This window comes from Vanacampus margaritifer, chromosome 12 (assembly GCF_051991255.1).
Source record: "Vanacampus margaritifer isolate UIUO_Vmar chromosome 12, RoL_Vmar_1.0, whole genome shotgun sequence".
In the NCBI taxonomy this organism is placed as follows: domain Eukaryota; kingdom Metazoa; phylum Chordata; class Actinopteri; order Syngnathiformes; family Syngnathidae; genus Vanacampus; species Vanacampus margaritifer.
Window position 1 is genome coordinate 18,002,838 of NC_135443.1, and position 15,768 is coordinate 18,018,605.

The following is a 15,768-nucleotide window of genomic DNA, read 5'->3' on the forward strand; positions in this document are numbered from 1 at the left end:
CCCAGCCCACAGAGACGCCTCTGTGTCCATGCATTTTCCATAGGTGGGGAGACTTTTAACGTCCCGCTCCACGCCGGCGCAACATTTTCCGGCCGTCTGCCAAACCATCCCATTCGTAATGGGTTTGTTACTGCCCCAAATCTCCCAGCCCACAGAGACGCCTCTGTGTCCGTGCACTTTCTGACACCTTCATCGGACACCTGTACCGCCACGCAACAGTTCTCTTTTTCAGGGAGAGGTTTATTAGACGAGCGAGGCCGAGTGGAACGGTCCAGGATGGAGGGAAGTGTAGAGGCGACTTCAACACGACGCTATAATGGCGGATGCAACAGAAAGTTTAGTACCAGCAAGGCAATTGTGTGGATGCATTTTGGCTATAAAAACGACGCTACGCAATGTAAAGCATCGTGCAAAATCTGCCTCCCTCCCGTTGCTACGTCAAGAGGGGACAATACGAACCTTTTTCAGCGCTTAAAAAAACCCACACCACACAGCACTGAATGATAGCTGCATTATGACTAAAACGCCAGCGACCAGTGTTTCAACTTTTGTGTGTGTGAGCAGAGGGTCAATGCGTGTGTGCGGGAGAGCGAGAGAGAGACAGCGGGAGCGGGAGGGAGGGGGGAAAGGGATAGAGATAAACCGGGTGTGAGGGACAGAGGTTGAAAATGTGTTTATTGCAAAAATTATTACCTTGAAGTTACTTGCGCTCATCTTTAAAACCAGCATAAGTTGACATGCTGGTTTTCCTAGTAAAAAACTGTGAGGTACTCACAATTATACAGAACAACTTCTGTGGCTAAGAGTGCTACACCTATTTTGCTCATGAATTACTGTTACTGAGTTAATTTAATATTTTCATTGGTATTCAAAAGAGTTTTTTATTTTCAAATTTGAATGAGAATATAGTGTACACATATTTTGTGTTAATTAATTTTGTGACTTTTTGAAAGTACAGAACCTTAAAAATGTTTGCACTATGATAAAAGTTTATAGATAAAAGTTCTAATGCTTCTCATTGGTTGATTTATGTTTATAACATGGATTTATTTGTGTACGGTGAAAAATAGAACAGGACCTAATTTATTTATTTTTTTTTTAATCGCATAGTAAATGGCAATCTGAAAATTTTGTGGAAAAAAAAATCGCAATTACATTATTTTCCATAATCGCTCAGCCCTAATTGACACCACATGTTTGATGTGAAAAGCGTCAATGCCAAATGTCAATAAAGTAGGCAAGAAAAAAGTATGTTTTATCTCGTTTCAGCCGGGCTATTGGTCAAAATTGATGGTTTTACCTGTATATGTTATTGCCGCATACCCATCCATCTTCCTTCTCTGTGGCGTTAAGCAAGCGTAGTCGTCTTATTTTGATACTCCACTCTCGTCTTTATTCGTTACAGAACAGAGTGACATCCGTCTCCAGCGGTATCATCGTGCTTGCCAATGTTGCCAAATGTTTTCCTGAAAATAGAGGCTGTATAATTAGAAAACATGTCACCATTGTGGCCAAAATAATCAAGATAAATTATATCATTGTAACATGAAATATTAGGAAAAGGGTCTAAGTTGCATTGTATCGTATTGTCGAACTCAAGCTTGAACCAGTCTGGTTCAAAGAGAAACCTGAACACTTTCATGCAGGCCAAGACACTTAGTCCAAACGTGTACAGCTAATGGGTGGATTACTTAAAGGTGCAATGATTGTGCAGTTAAAAAATGTTAATATTAAAGCAGGGTTCACCAATTGCGATCCTCGAGGTATATGGATATGGCACCCAACGCTGCAAACAGCAAAGCCCTATGCGCGGCCCCACTGTGGCCAATTGCGCATCAGTATTATAAAGGGAAGTGACCTGAGAATAACAATACAAAAACAATAACAAGAAATACAAAAATAAGTCAGCTAGACAGGTCGACGATAGGGCGGACTAAATAAAAAGGCAGCCCTATAATCGATCTATAAGGACAGCAGGTAGCAGCAGAAAAATTACTTTAAAAAAGAGACAAAATTACACTATTTACAATCCTAAACAGTTTTTAAAATGTATTTAATGAATACTGAAAAGCATGTAAAAAAAATAATAATTATCATCATTATTATCATTATTATTAGAAATTGGGGGGATAGATGGAAGTCGACGTATTTTCTAGCCTCTTCCCACAATCTCAAACGGTCCCAAACGCCACTTTTCACTGGTCACAATTACTAACACACGCACAGATTATTTAATAGTTTGGTAGTTAGCACTTAGCGCCAAAACAAACTACCAAACAAATGCCAGCCGTCAATACGCGCTGAGACGTGTGAAGCTTCGAACGTCATCGGTTACGTGATACTTGCAGAATGATACAAACTCCGAAACACTGTGATTGACGAAATCCGAAACAAGCGTCGAGGTATCTGTTTCAATCGACCATCTACCATAATTATTTGCAAAGACTAACAACCACGCTACAACACAGCCGAAGGACTTTCCCTGTGTCCAAATGCTCATGGTTGGGTCCTCCGAAGGCCAAATTTGTCGACCGTATGACGTCATGCCCGGCGATACTCGACAAGACACGGATTTACATATGAATGGACTGTCAATGCTGCTTGTCGGTAACACGTTGACTTAATGGAGAAAATACCGCTAAGGTTACCAGATCTACAGACGGAGTGGTAATGGCTCATTGACAAACCATTTATATATAAATTCCGTGAGTGTAGTCGAGTCGCGCCGGGATGTACTCAACGGTCGACAAACTCGGCCTTCGCGGACCGAGCCTTGTGAATTTGGACACAGCCAACCTAAACCCGCCCACTCACTTACACACACAAATACTACCGACCTGGTTTCCAAATGTGTTGTTTTCCGTCGTCCATTCCGTTTCTCCGCATTTTTTTCCGCGGTTATTGGGTGCAGATCCGCACCCAAACCACCGTTCCCGCCATAACGCTCGTGTCCAACAAACATTTCTCCGGCATCCCCCTCCGTACATGTCCTACTGTCAAGTGCCAAACCGAACAAATGCGTCACTTCCGGATTATAAAGCGTCATGCGCGGGAAACTGGTGTGTGACGTCGTTGTGATTGACGGTCATGGAAAAATACTGGTCTGGGGACGAGCTAGACTCGGGATGCTGGCGTGTGACGTCTTAGTGAGTGACGTCATGGAAAAATACTGGTCTGGTCCTTCTGCTCCCCGGCCTGCACAACTGTACCGAAGACGTCACGCAGCAGGATTGGCTAGAAGTCGTGATGGAGAAAAAAATATATAATAATAAAATCACATTTCAGAATACTGTGTTACGTATGATTTGTACTTAAGGTCTTTTTAAACAATCTTAAGGGTTAAACGCGTATGAGTTTACAGCTAGACAGCGAGCTGGGCTCTGGGTGGCAGTGGTACCGTCACTTGTCTTCAATGCAGGCCTCGTGGCTTTTCCCGGGCCCAGCTGCGGATAGTGGAAACGCCGAACCATCGCGTGTCTCGCGAGAGGAATCGCATCTTTGCTAGAAATTGGTTCGAGTCCCGACCTGATGTAAGGAAATATCACTCACATGCCTAAACTGTTCAAACCTTGATTTATGAGCATTCTAAATTCAGTTTAATGAGAAATCAAAGGCATAACATAAGGCCAGAAAAAAGAAGAAATCGAAGGCATTAAATGAGCAAAGCAGTTTTCTTTTATCTGATATGAGTCAATAGAAATCTAAACAAGTCATTATAGCCATAGTTCTCATTGCCTGCCTGTTATTATTTCTAATGTTATGCATAAAGTTTTTTTTATAAATATTATTTTAGTGGAAATGATTAGCTTTTTTTCTTCTCTTTTGTTTTATATATTCTATGAAAGTTAATAAAAATCCAAACAAGTAATTTTAAGCATTGTCATTCTATTGTTAGGAGGCTCGTGCAAATCTGCCTGTTGTTTTTAAAGATATGCATTAACATTTTTTAAATGTTTATAGTGGAACTCATTAGCTTTTATTCTACATTTTAATGTAACTGATGGCCTAAAATGTTCACCTTTACTGAAATTAATAACCTTAAAGTTAGGCATATTTTTATTTAATAGACTTCATTGTAATTAATAGTAAAATAATATTTTAAAATAATATTTTCTTTCCTGGGTGGAGTTTGCATGTTCTCCCCGTGCTTGCGTGGGTTTCCTCCCACATTCCAAAGACATGCATGGCAGGTTAATTGAACACTCCAAATTGTCCATAGGTGTGATTGTGAGTATGGTTGTTCATCTCTGTGTTGAAGGTAAATGAGTAGTCAAAATGTAAAGCGTTTTGAGGGCATCGTAAGGAATTTTCATAACAGTAAATTGTTGCTATTTTAAACCCAATATCAGTTGTTTTTTTCGCCAGTTGTTTGACATGTTTTGAAAGATGGTGCATTGTTATTTTTGTGTCATATACTGTTCTATTACATCAAACAAATGATCATGTCATTGAAAACAACTAATATAATTTTCTGATTAAACATTAAAAACAACCGGAAAATAAATAAATAAAACTACTACTACAAACTTTAATTATGGGGGGGAAACTATTTTTATGAGAAGTAGTTTTCTGTTATTTCACTGTATTTTTTTTCTTGGCGCCCCAGTTGCCGCAAAATTACCGTTTTTTTTAAACGTACTTTTTCTTCTTCCCCCATACCTTTCTACTCGGTTTATTTATTTATTTTCTCCCGTGGACTCGCACCGTATGTAATGATGGAGAATTATACGGAGACCTTGGACAGGCAGGCGAGTGCGCGTTATGCCGACAAATTACGCCGAATAGGCGATTTGGATTGTACAAGCTACAACAAGGAAGACTCACTCGATTGCTGACCAACACTAACCAACGTGTATCGATCTTGTCAATTAACTCTTCTGCCACCCAAGCCCATTTTTTGAGCCTACAAACAATTTGATTGGTTTTATTTCACATGTCATGCTGAAGAGTGACCCAGAAGGAAAATGGTACTGTCAAGACTGTCTTGAAGGACGCTTCCTCCAAAGTTTGCAGCCATTGCAGGACTTGAAACGTTAGCTTTACAAAATGACAAAAGAAAAGAAAAAATAATAATTAAAAACAAGTCTGCAGTTTTTTTCAGCATCATGAAAAACCTATAAGCTGCACTGATGAGCCTTGGGGAGGCGAAACATGTTTAAAATTTCATCCACTCCTGAGTAGGATGATGATGTAGAATGGACTAAAGAGTTGGTCCTTTATATCATGTAAAAAGTAGGTTACTTCCCAATTATTTGTAAATTGACACATGTATAGATTTTTTTTTCACTTTGTACAGCCATTATTTTTTCTTTATTTTATCATATTGGACACTGATAATGATGTTCAACACCCAATAACAATGGAGATTATTCTTGGGCATGAAAATTGATATTAACATATTTTTAAAAAGGAAATAAACAGAATTGATAATCATATCTTCTGAGAAATATATAAGATGCAAAAATATATTAGGGCATTGTAAGTCCCATGGGAACAGGTTGTATTATCAATCATGTTTCATCATCCTATAGCTCGTCAGTGCAGCTTAGTTTACAAAATTAATAAATATATTTGTCCTCAAATCATATAAAAAAAACATCTGCAATGTTTTATTTTTATTATATTTAAAATTCACAAAAGGAACAAATTTCGCTTACATACTTCTAATTTCTTATAGTGTTAAAAATGTCACATGAATATACAGTCAAAAGGGACAAGTGATGGGCAAACATACACACTTTTGTTCAACCTGCAATTGCGTACTCTCTCATCATGTATCCTTACAGTCTCAATCTTCCTTGTCTCCTCAACCTCAGCAGCTATAAGTTGTTTCTTCCCTTTCCTAAATGCAGGGTAAAATACCTTAGCACCAACCAGCGCTACAAGTTCTCTGATGTCAAACCCTCGGTCTGCCAAGATCACATCTCCATGGGTGAAGTTGCCCATAAATTAGCGGTCAGATACTTCATTGCAGCCTCTTGTCTTTTTTCCATTTGAACTTTTTTTGTTTTGGAGTCGCTTGTGACGCTGTACAGACTTCTAGCAGTTCGAGGGGGGGGGGTGCGCTTCGTGGACTGTAGCCTAAGTCTTTGTTGGGTATTCAGTCTGGATGAGGTTTGCCTGTTAATAAAATATAAAAATTGTAAAAGCATGGCACACTAGACATATCGCATACTAAACATTTACTTGCAGTAACTCATGAGTGAATGAGTTTATGATTTACCAATTAAGATTTCATTATAAAATCAATCTAAACAGCATGTTAAATATATATATATATAAAGTCCTTAACCTATACATTATGTCTGCCCATGACGTTATGTAACAGAAACTGTATTCATTACTTTGATATTAATGGGTGAAATTTAAGTCTGACTATAGCCAGTCAGATTTACAAACACGTTTTAATGGAAATGTACTCCTAGATAGATAGATATGCAAAAATTGCAGCACAACACGACGTAATAAAGAAATAAGATTCATGCTAGTCAAGAAATCACTTTCCTAGTTTCATCATTTTTGCTTTGAAATAAACAACAAAATCAGCAACGCATGGTTTTGTTTGTTTTTGTGGTGGCCTCGCCGGTTTTGTGCCGCAAACAGCACCGCTCTGGTTAAATGTACCCCCCACCTCCCCATACGCCGTTCAAGTTGCCACTTGGTTAATTAAATAAAAACAAATAATTCTCCCAAAAAACGACGATACACTCTCATTGTTTGGTATTAATGGAGATAAAATCTCCTCCAAAAAAGAAAAACACAAAATCAAAATAAAAGACAATGAGGGTGTATCGTCGGGTTTATTTATTTATTTTTATATTGGGGTGGTGGTGGTGGTGGTATTATTATTTTGTTTATTTATTTGCGTAATTAATCAAGGGGCAACTAGAGTGACGTACGAGGAGGCGGGAGTGCAGTTTGAGGCACAACACCTGCTACGAGCAGGGCAACAGCAGCATGCTGGTCACAACAAAACCGTGCGGTGTCTTTTTTTTTTGCAGAGTATTCTAACGACATGAAAATAAGCGAATTGAGAAGGGATAGTTAGTTACCTGTGACAAAGTGATCGGAGCAAATCCGTAACCCTTCGTGAAGTGGGAGGTTTGATCATCTGATCGCAGCCAGCCAATGTAGTCGCTCGTTTTGGGCTACTAATCTCTGGCTTGTAACAATTTTCGGGAGTCGATAAAAACTCTTTCCGCGCCTTTTTGTCTGGCTATTACAGCCCATCACACACAAATTGGGCAAGACACACGTTCTTCTGCTAGCGCTATATACGGCTCTAGTCTGGCGCTCGCTGGACCCTCTCCTCCAATGTGGCAACCGACAATGCATTCTGGGTAATCTAAAAAGGTGAGAACCCTAGTGTATTGCTTTTGCCTGTGGCTAGCATACAAACCAGACAGATGGTTACAGTAGTCAAACGACATTTTCCGATGGAAAAACTTAGTTATGTAAAAATATTTTAATCTATTGTATTTTTAAAACCTGTTAAACATTTATGTACACTACCCTACAATAAACCTTTATTGTTTTTTAAGATTTTTTTTTTCTTAGACAACATTGAAAATCAGAAATACAGTTAATATGTTTTAGGAACGACACAGCTGAATTGTGTAGCAAATATAGGCACAAACAACCATTTTATCAGTTTTAATAACCTTCACTAAATACTCAGTTTTGAATATTTTTTACAAAAGAGGCAACCTTTTTTGACAAAAATTGTCAAAGCCACATTAATAATTAACTTATTAAAGTGCCCACTGAATCAAGTGTTGATAAATTGAGCGACAACACTCAGCTGTTCACAGTCACATGGAATGTGTTCAAACGACACGACAGCAGGAATGACATTCAAACCAAAGCAACAATCTTGGTTGATATTGCCACAAAAGTGTCAACAGTGGTGGCTTTTAGGGCTACAAATCTCTTCATGTTAACAACTGACATGACTAAGGTGAAAGCAAACGAGCAATCAACATGGAGGCCAACAGAGTTGACATGAATTGTATGCAGCTCACTGTGGAAGACTGTGTGAGACCATGTGAGCCCTCTCATGCTGGAATTACTCCCAAATTGAATTTCAAGTCCCAACTATTAGTCTCTTTTCCTTTGGCATCTCTGTCAGGAATGTCTTGAGCTGGAAAAGAGTATGGGGTGGGGGGTGTGGGGGGTCACGATGATGGCACCGGACAGTGTGGAGCATTCAGGGACAAGCATTTCTTTGACGTGTCAGTTCAAAATCAACCATGTCCACATGCACACGAGTATTTTTTTCAAATTACATTTTCAATTGACAAAATGCAATAAATTTTCTCTGTCCATGCGAAAAACATAATTTTCACGGTGTCAAATGTTTTGGACAATTTGGAGTTTTCAATGAACCCAACATGCATGTTTTTGGAATGTAAGAGGATGATTCAAACCCAAAACTTCTCTCACCACTGAACCATCACGTTGGTCTTAAATCAAATGGTAATTTTAAAAACACTCGTGTGTTTGTGTGAATGTGGAAGTTAGTGATGAGTCGTTACGCGCTACTGTACTTTCAAACACTTCACTAAAGGAGAACTCAACTCAACAATTGTCTTTACAATATGTTCTATGCAGCCCCGCTAGTCTAAACACAATATTCTGATGTATATTGCGTTTGTGGAAGATGAGCTAAGCAGCAAAATCCAACAGTTTTTATCCATCTCAGGGGGAGGCCATTTTGTCTAATCACGACCAATCACGGCTCAACTGTTTTCTGAAGCTGAACCGTGATTGGTCGTTACCAGACAACTGTGATGTCATTTTCAGTCAACACCAAGTGGCAAAATGGCCGCCTGCTAAGATGGATAAAAACAGGTAGATTCACTGCTTAACTCATATTCCACAAATGCAATATTAAATAGAATGTCACATTTAGACTAGTGGGGGCACATACAACATTATTGTAAAGAGAATTTGTGGGTTCTCAAACACAACTGTGGCAAGCCAATATTAACTTTGTCATCCGCATGCATGTAATGCTGAAAGGATCAATTATTTCACCGGCGCACTATGTACACGTTAAAATTTGCATAAGTATTTACATGGCAACGCAGTGAGTAGTAATCGCTGATAAGGCCATTAACCAAAAGTCTTTAAAGGGGAAGTCAATCTTAAACATTTCTTGACAATAATATGTTAAGATTATATGTGACCTCACTAGTCTAAATATGACATTCTGATTAGTATTACATTTGTGGAAGAAAATCCAGCAGTTTTGATCAATATTTTCCCACTTGCTGTTGACTGAAAATGATCAAATTTGCTCAGGCAATGACCAATCACAGCTCAGTGTCAGAAAACAGGTGGGCTGTGATTGGTCATTGGTTGTTACCTGAGGCCTAAGCAACTGTGATGTCATTTTCACTCGACAGCAAGTGGCAAAATAGCCGCGCCTTTTGATATTGAAAAAAACTGCTAGATTGTTGCTAATTAACTCATATTCCGCTAACATAATATTAACCAGAACACTGTATTTAGACTAGTGGGGCTGCATAGAACATTATTGTCAAGAATTGTTTTTTGGGGTGACCTCCTCTTTAAAAAGTGTATGTTGTCACATCACAGACAGGGAGAACCAGGAAGCATGGTGCTGTCCCGGGGTGAGTCTGTGCTGGTTCAGGATGGTTCTGTGGGCAGGCGGGGAGGCGCAGGAGGCGGGAAGGATGGGGACTGGAGGATGTCGACGTAGCGCTGGCTGGGCTTGGTCTCCCTCTGAAGAACTTTTCTCAGCAGAGGTTTGAGGAGGCCGATGGTCACCTGACCACCCTGCGGGTCAGCAAAGGGAGCTGGGGAGGGGCCCGGCCTGAAGGGAATGGAAAGGTGCGAGGGGGTTGGAATGCTGGATGGTGGGAGGTTCTTCAGCACCAGGTTCAAAATGGTGGTGACGGTGAGGTCCTCGGGGCACAGGGCCCACAGTAGGTCCAGGTAGGGGTCCAGTTCTCTGTGCTGGGTCACCTCACAAAGCAGAGTGCTGAAGATCTCCTTGTTGAGTAAGGGACTCTGCTTGCAGAACCTCTGGGCCACCTGGGTCACCTTCTCCCATTGCTGCTGTCTAATCAGGATCCTCAGCGCCTGGAGGATGGCGTTGGGCCGCCCGCTGACCATCAACACTTCCACCTCCAGTTCCTGCTGCTGTTCTCGTTCCATTGCCGTGCTCGACAGGACGCCCAGGGCGCGCTTATATAGAGGCACGTTGTTCTCGCCGTTGTCTCCTCTCCCGGCGGGGAAGCTCCAGGCGGAGGCGGCCAGGCCCAGGCCCAGCCCGGCCGAGCCCTGCTGTTCCTGGCTGAGCTCGAGGAAGCGGGGCAGCCAAGCGGGCTGGAAGCGTAAAACCGAACGGCAGAGGAGTTCGAACACAGGCAGGGTTACGGACGAAGGGGAGCTTGTCAACTTGGATGTACAGTTGGCGTTGTGATCCGCTTTGGGGCTGTTCCGAAGCTTCGATTCGCCGTTTGGGAGTGCTGGGAAGCATGGTGCGGGACTGAGGACGGTTTTCCACACGTCCGGGGGCACCTGGCTGGAGAGAGAGCCGTCCCCGTTGTCATGGAGCCGAAGAGCAGCTTGCGCCGCCCTCCACGCTTGGCAGGGGAAGACACTGAAGATGGAGTTGAGGTAGAGCAGCTCGTCCTGATGCAGCTCGGAGGACGACAGCAGCCGGCCTACTTCTTTCTCCACTAGCCTCTCACAAAGCGCCTCCACTTCTTTCACGTTGCCCCTCACCAGGGTCCCCTTCAACTCCTCCACAGCGACCAAGGCCTTCAGCTCAGGCTCCAGCGAGACTTTCAGCTTGTCTTCCCCCACATCACCTCCGATTTCTCCATTTTGGTATGGCTCCCCTGCTCTCTGTTCGAGCCTCGAGCTGAGGTGGTGACTGAGGATGGATGCTAAAGAGATGGGCGCCTGGAACCTGCCGCCTTTCTTTAAGATGTCCACAGTGAGTCGGGTGCTACTCAGGCTCCTCTGTTGGTAATATTTACAAGCCTCCTCAAACACAGCTTCCACCAGGAGGGCACCAGGGTGAATATTGTCCGCTGCGGTGAAAGGAGGCAACTTTGTTTTTAGGTTTATAGCGTCCATTTCCTGGCACACCACTTTAAAAAGTCCAGTTTCTGAGAATAAGTGGGGTGATCCGTCATATTGTAAGGCAAATAAAACCCCCTCCCTGTTTAGTATTATTTTTTCCAACTCTCTGCCGCACTTTAAGTCTATAAGATAAAGATTTTGGCCTAGGACCAGCAGCAACGTGTCCTGGTATGTGCAGAGGCTGGTGTGTGTAGCGTATTTAAGCGGGCAAGTGTCCGCCATCTTGTATATACAACGCAGCGTCCCGTCACTTTGCAGGAGACACACCCAGCCCGTGTTGAGAAGCAGCAGCAACCCCCCACACCCCGAAGGAGAGGCAGTGAGGATCTCAGGTGGGTCAAGAGCTGACAGAAACCCTAAGCAGTCTGTGATCAGCTTCCTAAAATCTGACTCTTTCGCCGACTGCTTTTTCAACGGGGCGGCTTTGCACACGCTGCTGATCCGGAAGAAGTCCTGGCGAGGGCACCAAGAGAGGAAGAACTTGCCCAGTGGTTTCAATTTGACATCCGGGAGGAGGTGCACGTACGGCCCCGAGGCGACCACGGTGAATCGAGGGTTGTTGTGGAGGGCGATTTTCACCCCTCCTAAAATGACCCCCCCCTCCTCCAGCTCAAAGTCCCTCCTGCAGATGCAATGTCTCAGTTTATTCCTGACAGAGCTGAGGATGGGCGAGCTCTCGGAGGGGGGCCGCTCCTCACACCAGATGATTAGATTAGAGCAGGCGCACACAGACACCACTCTGGCCCGGGGACTGTTACACAAGTCGGCTGTTTGCAGGAGACTCCAGCCTCCTTTGCAATCCTGGAACTTCCAAATCTCAGTTTGTCCGTTCTCGTAAACTACAGCCACAGTCACAAAGTCCCTCTTGGCGCCATTATTATTGTAATTAGTATCCAAATATAAAATATCCACAATGGGAATCCCTCGTGTGGAACACAAATCCAGCGTCCTCTGAGCGTGGACCAGCTGAGGTCTTTCATACTTGTCCAGAGTCACAAGACCGACCTTCGGCTTGTGGAGGATGACATGAACGTGACGTCCATCGGGGCTCAGGCGAACGTTCACAAGTTTGTTGCGAAGCTCCTTATTTAAACTCTCGTACAGCTCATTCTTACCGGTATAGTCCCCAAAATCAGACAGTTGCCTCAGCACAAAGCGCGACATGGCTCCCGTAAAGCGAGTAGCGGAATGTACGTATCAACTAGCCCGTTAGCACACCAACCTGCTAACCGAATGGCATCCCGTCATGTCATGTGAGTGCGATTCACTCCTCCGCCGGGGAGGGAAATCAATTCAGACATGGCTCGGCTACCGGTCCAAGTGGAATCTGCCGATGGCCGGGAAGCTCCGCTGGCCACTGTCAGTACAGAACGAAGAGATTCGGAGGGCGAAGGGACTCTGGATCATTCCAATGCTACACGGGGGCTAGCTGACATCACGGGACTGCTCATTTCCGGACACAGAGGATGATTTGCATAAAGGGGAGGTGCGAGGAAGAATGGCGAGCCCCCCTCCCAACAATTCTTTATTTGACTAATTGAAATCGACATCTTCAGAGGCACATAGAAGCAAAGTAACGGAGATACTTTTCATAAAGAGTTTGTTTGTAAGTTAGCTACTCACTCCCAAGGGTTATTTTGTGTAGAGTTGTTTTTGTCCAAGATGCATGCGTTACAAATCCTATAAACACCCTTTCTGAGAAAATTTGTTTTTCATTCTATCACAACAAAAATAATCCAGCATCCGTTCATTGTTTCAGAGTGATCTTTTTCCTAATATTTCTTACTGGAACTCTGAAAATAAAAATATACCCTGGTTCAAATTAGTGTGGGTGTTGCCTAACATTTTTTTGCTAATAAAATTAGAGAACTGTTCTTTCAATTTCTACACAAAATATACCCTGTAAACCATTTTATGAAGAAAAAAAAGTTGATATTGATACCAGGTGTTCATTTTACTCAGCTTCTCCTGAAACTATCACATCTTTTCTAGCATTTTGAGTTCACTATGAAACTGTGCAAGCTACGGAACAAGATTTATTTGTGGTAATCTTATTGCAAATTTGGTATTGTTTTATAAACATGTTATTTTTTTGGGTTATTTTGTAAAGTGTGGGAAATATGACAATGAGAAAATCCTTGTGTTAAATCTGCTAATTACTTTAGCAACGTTTTACATACATAAAACACATTTGCCTGTATTTTATAAGGACTAGAAAGAAATTAGCAAATCAAGATGTGTGTGTGGCCACTCGACATTGATTTTGATGCCTTTATTTTACATTTCAGTCCCTGCTCCGTATTAAATCTAAAATATAGTGCAACTACAACAAGCTGTACATTTTTAATATGGTAGATAGAAATGCAATGAGGCCAATCACATCATATCACATCACTTTTTATTTTATTTTTATTTTTTTAAGGTCAGATCAAGTGTATCATACTAAACAAGAATGGATGGCAACTATGGGAGGCCAATGTTTAGAGAGACAGCTCAACAACAGCCTCTTGAGTAAATGGTCATTTTAAATTGTCCCTGTAAACATCCCTTCGTTTTGTAAAAGTTTGTTCCATTCATAGGTTAACAAAAGAAACTAATAGCTGCATTCGTTCTGTTAAACTGAACACTTTTAGGACTAGGCTACCGTTTTAATTGAGTTGCTGAATTAAATCAGCTTGTGATCCCAATAACATAATCACATCAGGAAGAAAGTTCCACTGTCTCTCATTCACGACTGACCTTATAAAACCACAACACTGTCCCATGATTTCAGCTTCATTCATGCAGTACATTGCTATGCCTGAATCAACCAATAAAAACACTAGTCGACCATTTTTTTTGTGCACCTTCTCTTTTTATCCAGTAGGTGACATTATTGATCCTCATAGAGCGCATGCTTTGAAAGACAAACTAACCACCCCTTTTTTTTTTTTTTTTTTTTTTTTTTTAAAATTAAGTCCTCTCACTCGGTCCATACTTTAATATAATTCATCAGACAGATTATATATTATGAGCATTTATGAGTTAAATTGTTTGTTTGTTTTTTGGCTGAGGTTTAATTTGAATTGCATGTTTTGCACAGCAGTTCGATTTAAGCATTTTCCCTTCAATTTAGAAGTCATGTTTCTGGGTATTTTAAAGTGGACAAATATTCATCATGTTATTGATAGTTTTACTCTTGCGTTAACTCATAACTTTATTTTTGACGTCACGTGGCAACTCTAACACAAAATCAAAGGGCTGCTTATTTCACTTGCTTGTGAATTACATCTCATGACTTGTGTTGTTTCTTATGGCTTTGAATGTCAGAGATATAGATGGATACGATACACCTGATTTTCAGAATCAAACTTAAACAATGCCTGCGACATTGGATCGTGGTTGGTGACCGCCTTAAAGTTTGGAGTTGGAAAGTCCTTTAAAAAGAGTTTGTTTATATGGGCTGCTGTTTATTATTTACTGCATTGCTGATTATAATGCTGTGTCAGTGTAAATTCCTTGCCTTGATGTGACAGTGTGTGTGGACTGCTCACAACTAACAGAAAAGTCTCGAGACCAAAACCAGGAAAGCATTTGAGATATACGGTGCATGGAAGGAAAACAATGACAATGAAATGAATATATTTTTTTCTAGCTCATAATAAAGAAAATGGCTTGGCTGTTAGCTTTGCCTTCTTGAGTCATATAATATGATGTATTATATTTATAATTGGAGCATTATTACAGTGTCATCTTATTCCCCATTTAATTCTTAGCCCTTATTTGTGCTCCTACTCCATCTTGTTATTAGTTTGGTCATGTGATGTTCACAAGCTGAGTCGTGATTGGTTTTTACCAGAGACCCGAGCAACTGTGATGTCATTTTCAATCGACCGCCAGTAGCAAAATTACGGACGCGTGGAACTGCCAATGAGGAATAAACATTATTGAATGGCGAGCGAGTTGAACGTACTTGTAAAACTAAATGCTATGAACAGTCAGTGAAAAAACAACACTTTTTTTTAAGCATTTGGTCAATCAACAGGTTCAAAAACGAAATATATATTTTTTTAGAACCATTTGTAACCATTTGTGTTGCTGTTGTAGCTGCATATAATTTCCATAAAAGCAGACATGTGTGCAGCACATTGGTTTCCATTTGCTTCTTTAGGTAACCAAATGTATTACAGGATCAAGCAAGCCCTCAGTAGTAGGTAGTGGGGTCATCACCAGTCATTATGAACACAACTTATAAAGTACAGGATGTAGTGCATGTGATCAATACAGCAACATAGCTCATGTAAAAAGATGGATGGGAGATGCAGATGGAGGTTGATATTTTAGTGGAAACATTGTTATATGGGCTCTTTTAACAATTTCTGAATCTTGATTGCTCATTTCCTGCATTTTGGAAAGTCATTATAGCAGGAATGTCCCAATTTAAATCAATCAATATTTAATTATGGCGAGTGAGTACATTTTACTGCTGCCCATGCCTTGCCTGTAAAACCTATGGCTTGTATTACGCAACATTATCTTAAAATAATGGATCGGCATCAGTAGAGAGCATTAGCAAACCATAGCTACTTGCAGTAGTTAGTAATTAATAAGGGGAGACGGGGTTGATGTAACACTTTTTGCACTTTTTTTTCTATTCGAAATTTACTAGAA

The 15,768-nt window shown here is 41.2% G+C and overlaps 1 protein-coding gene and 1 long non-coding RNA gene across 2 annotated transcripts in view; both read right to left on the reverse strand.

Annotated features, from left to right (window-relative positions):
- Positions 1-2,981, reverse strand: part of LOC144061819 (uncharacterized) — a 125,797-nt gene extending 122,816 nt beyond the window's left edge. The window contains exons 1-3 of the long non-coding RNA XR_013296278.1: positions 2,838-2,981; positions 1,747-1,858; positions 1,301-1,466 (exon numbers count right to left, since the gene is read on the reverse strand). This is a non-coding gene — a long non-coding RNA (uncharacterized LOC144061819). The remainder of the gene's footprint in view (positions 1-1,300; positions 1,467-1,746; positions 1,859-2,837) is intronic.
- Positions 2,982-7,638: 4,657 nt separating this feature from the next.
- hps6 (HPS6 biogenesis of lysosomal organelles complex 2 subunit 3) lies at positions 7,639-12,576 on the reverse strand. The gene has a single exon (XM_077582653.1). It carries the CDS (start codon positions 12,280-12,282, stop codon positions 9,652-9,654), a length of 2,631 nt encoding a protein of 876 aa, XP_077438779.1. The 5' UTR covers positions 12,283-12,576; the 3' UTR covers positions 7,639-9,651.
- Between the last annotated feature and the right edge of the window lie 3,192 nt (positions 12,577-15,768).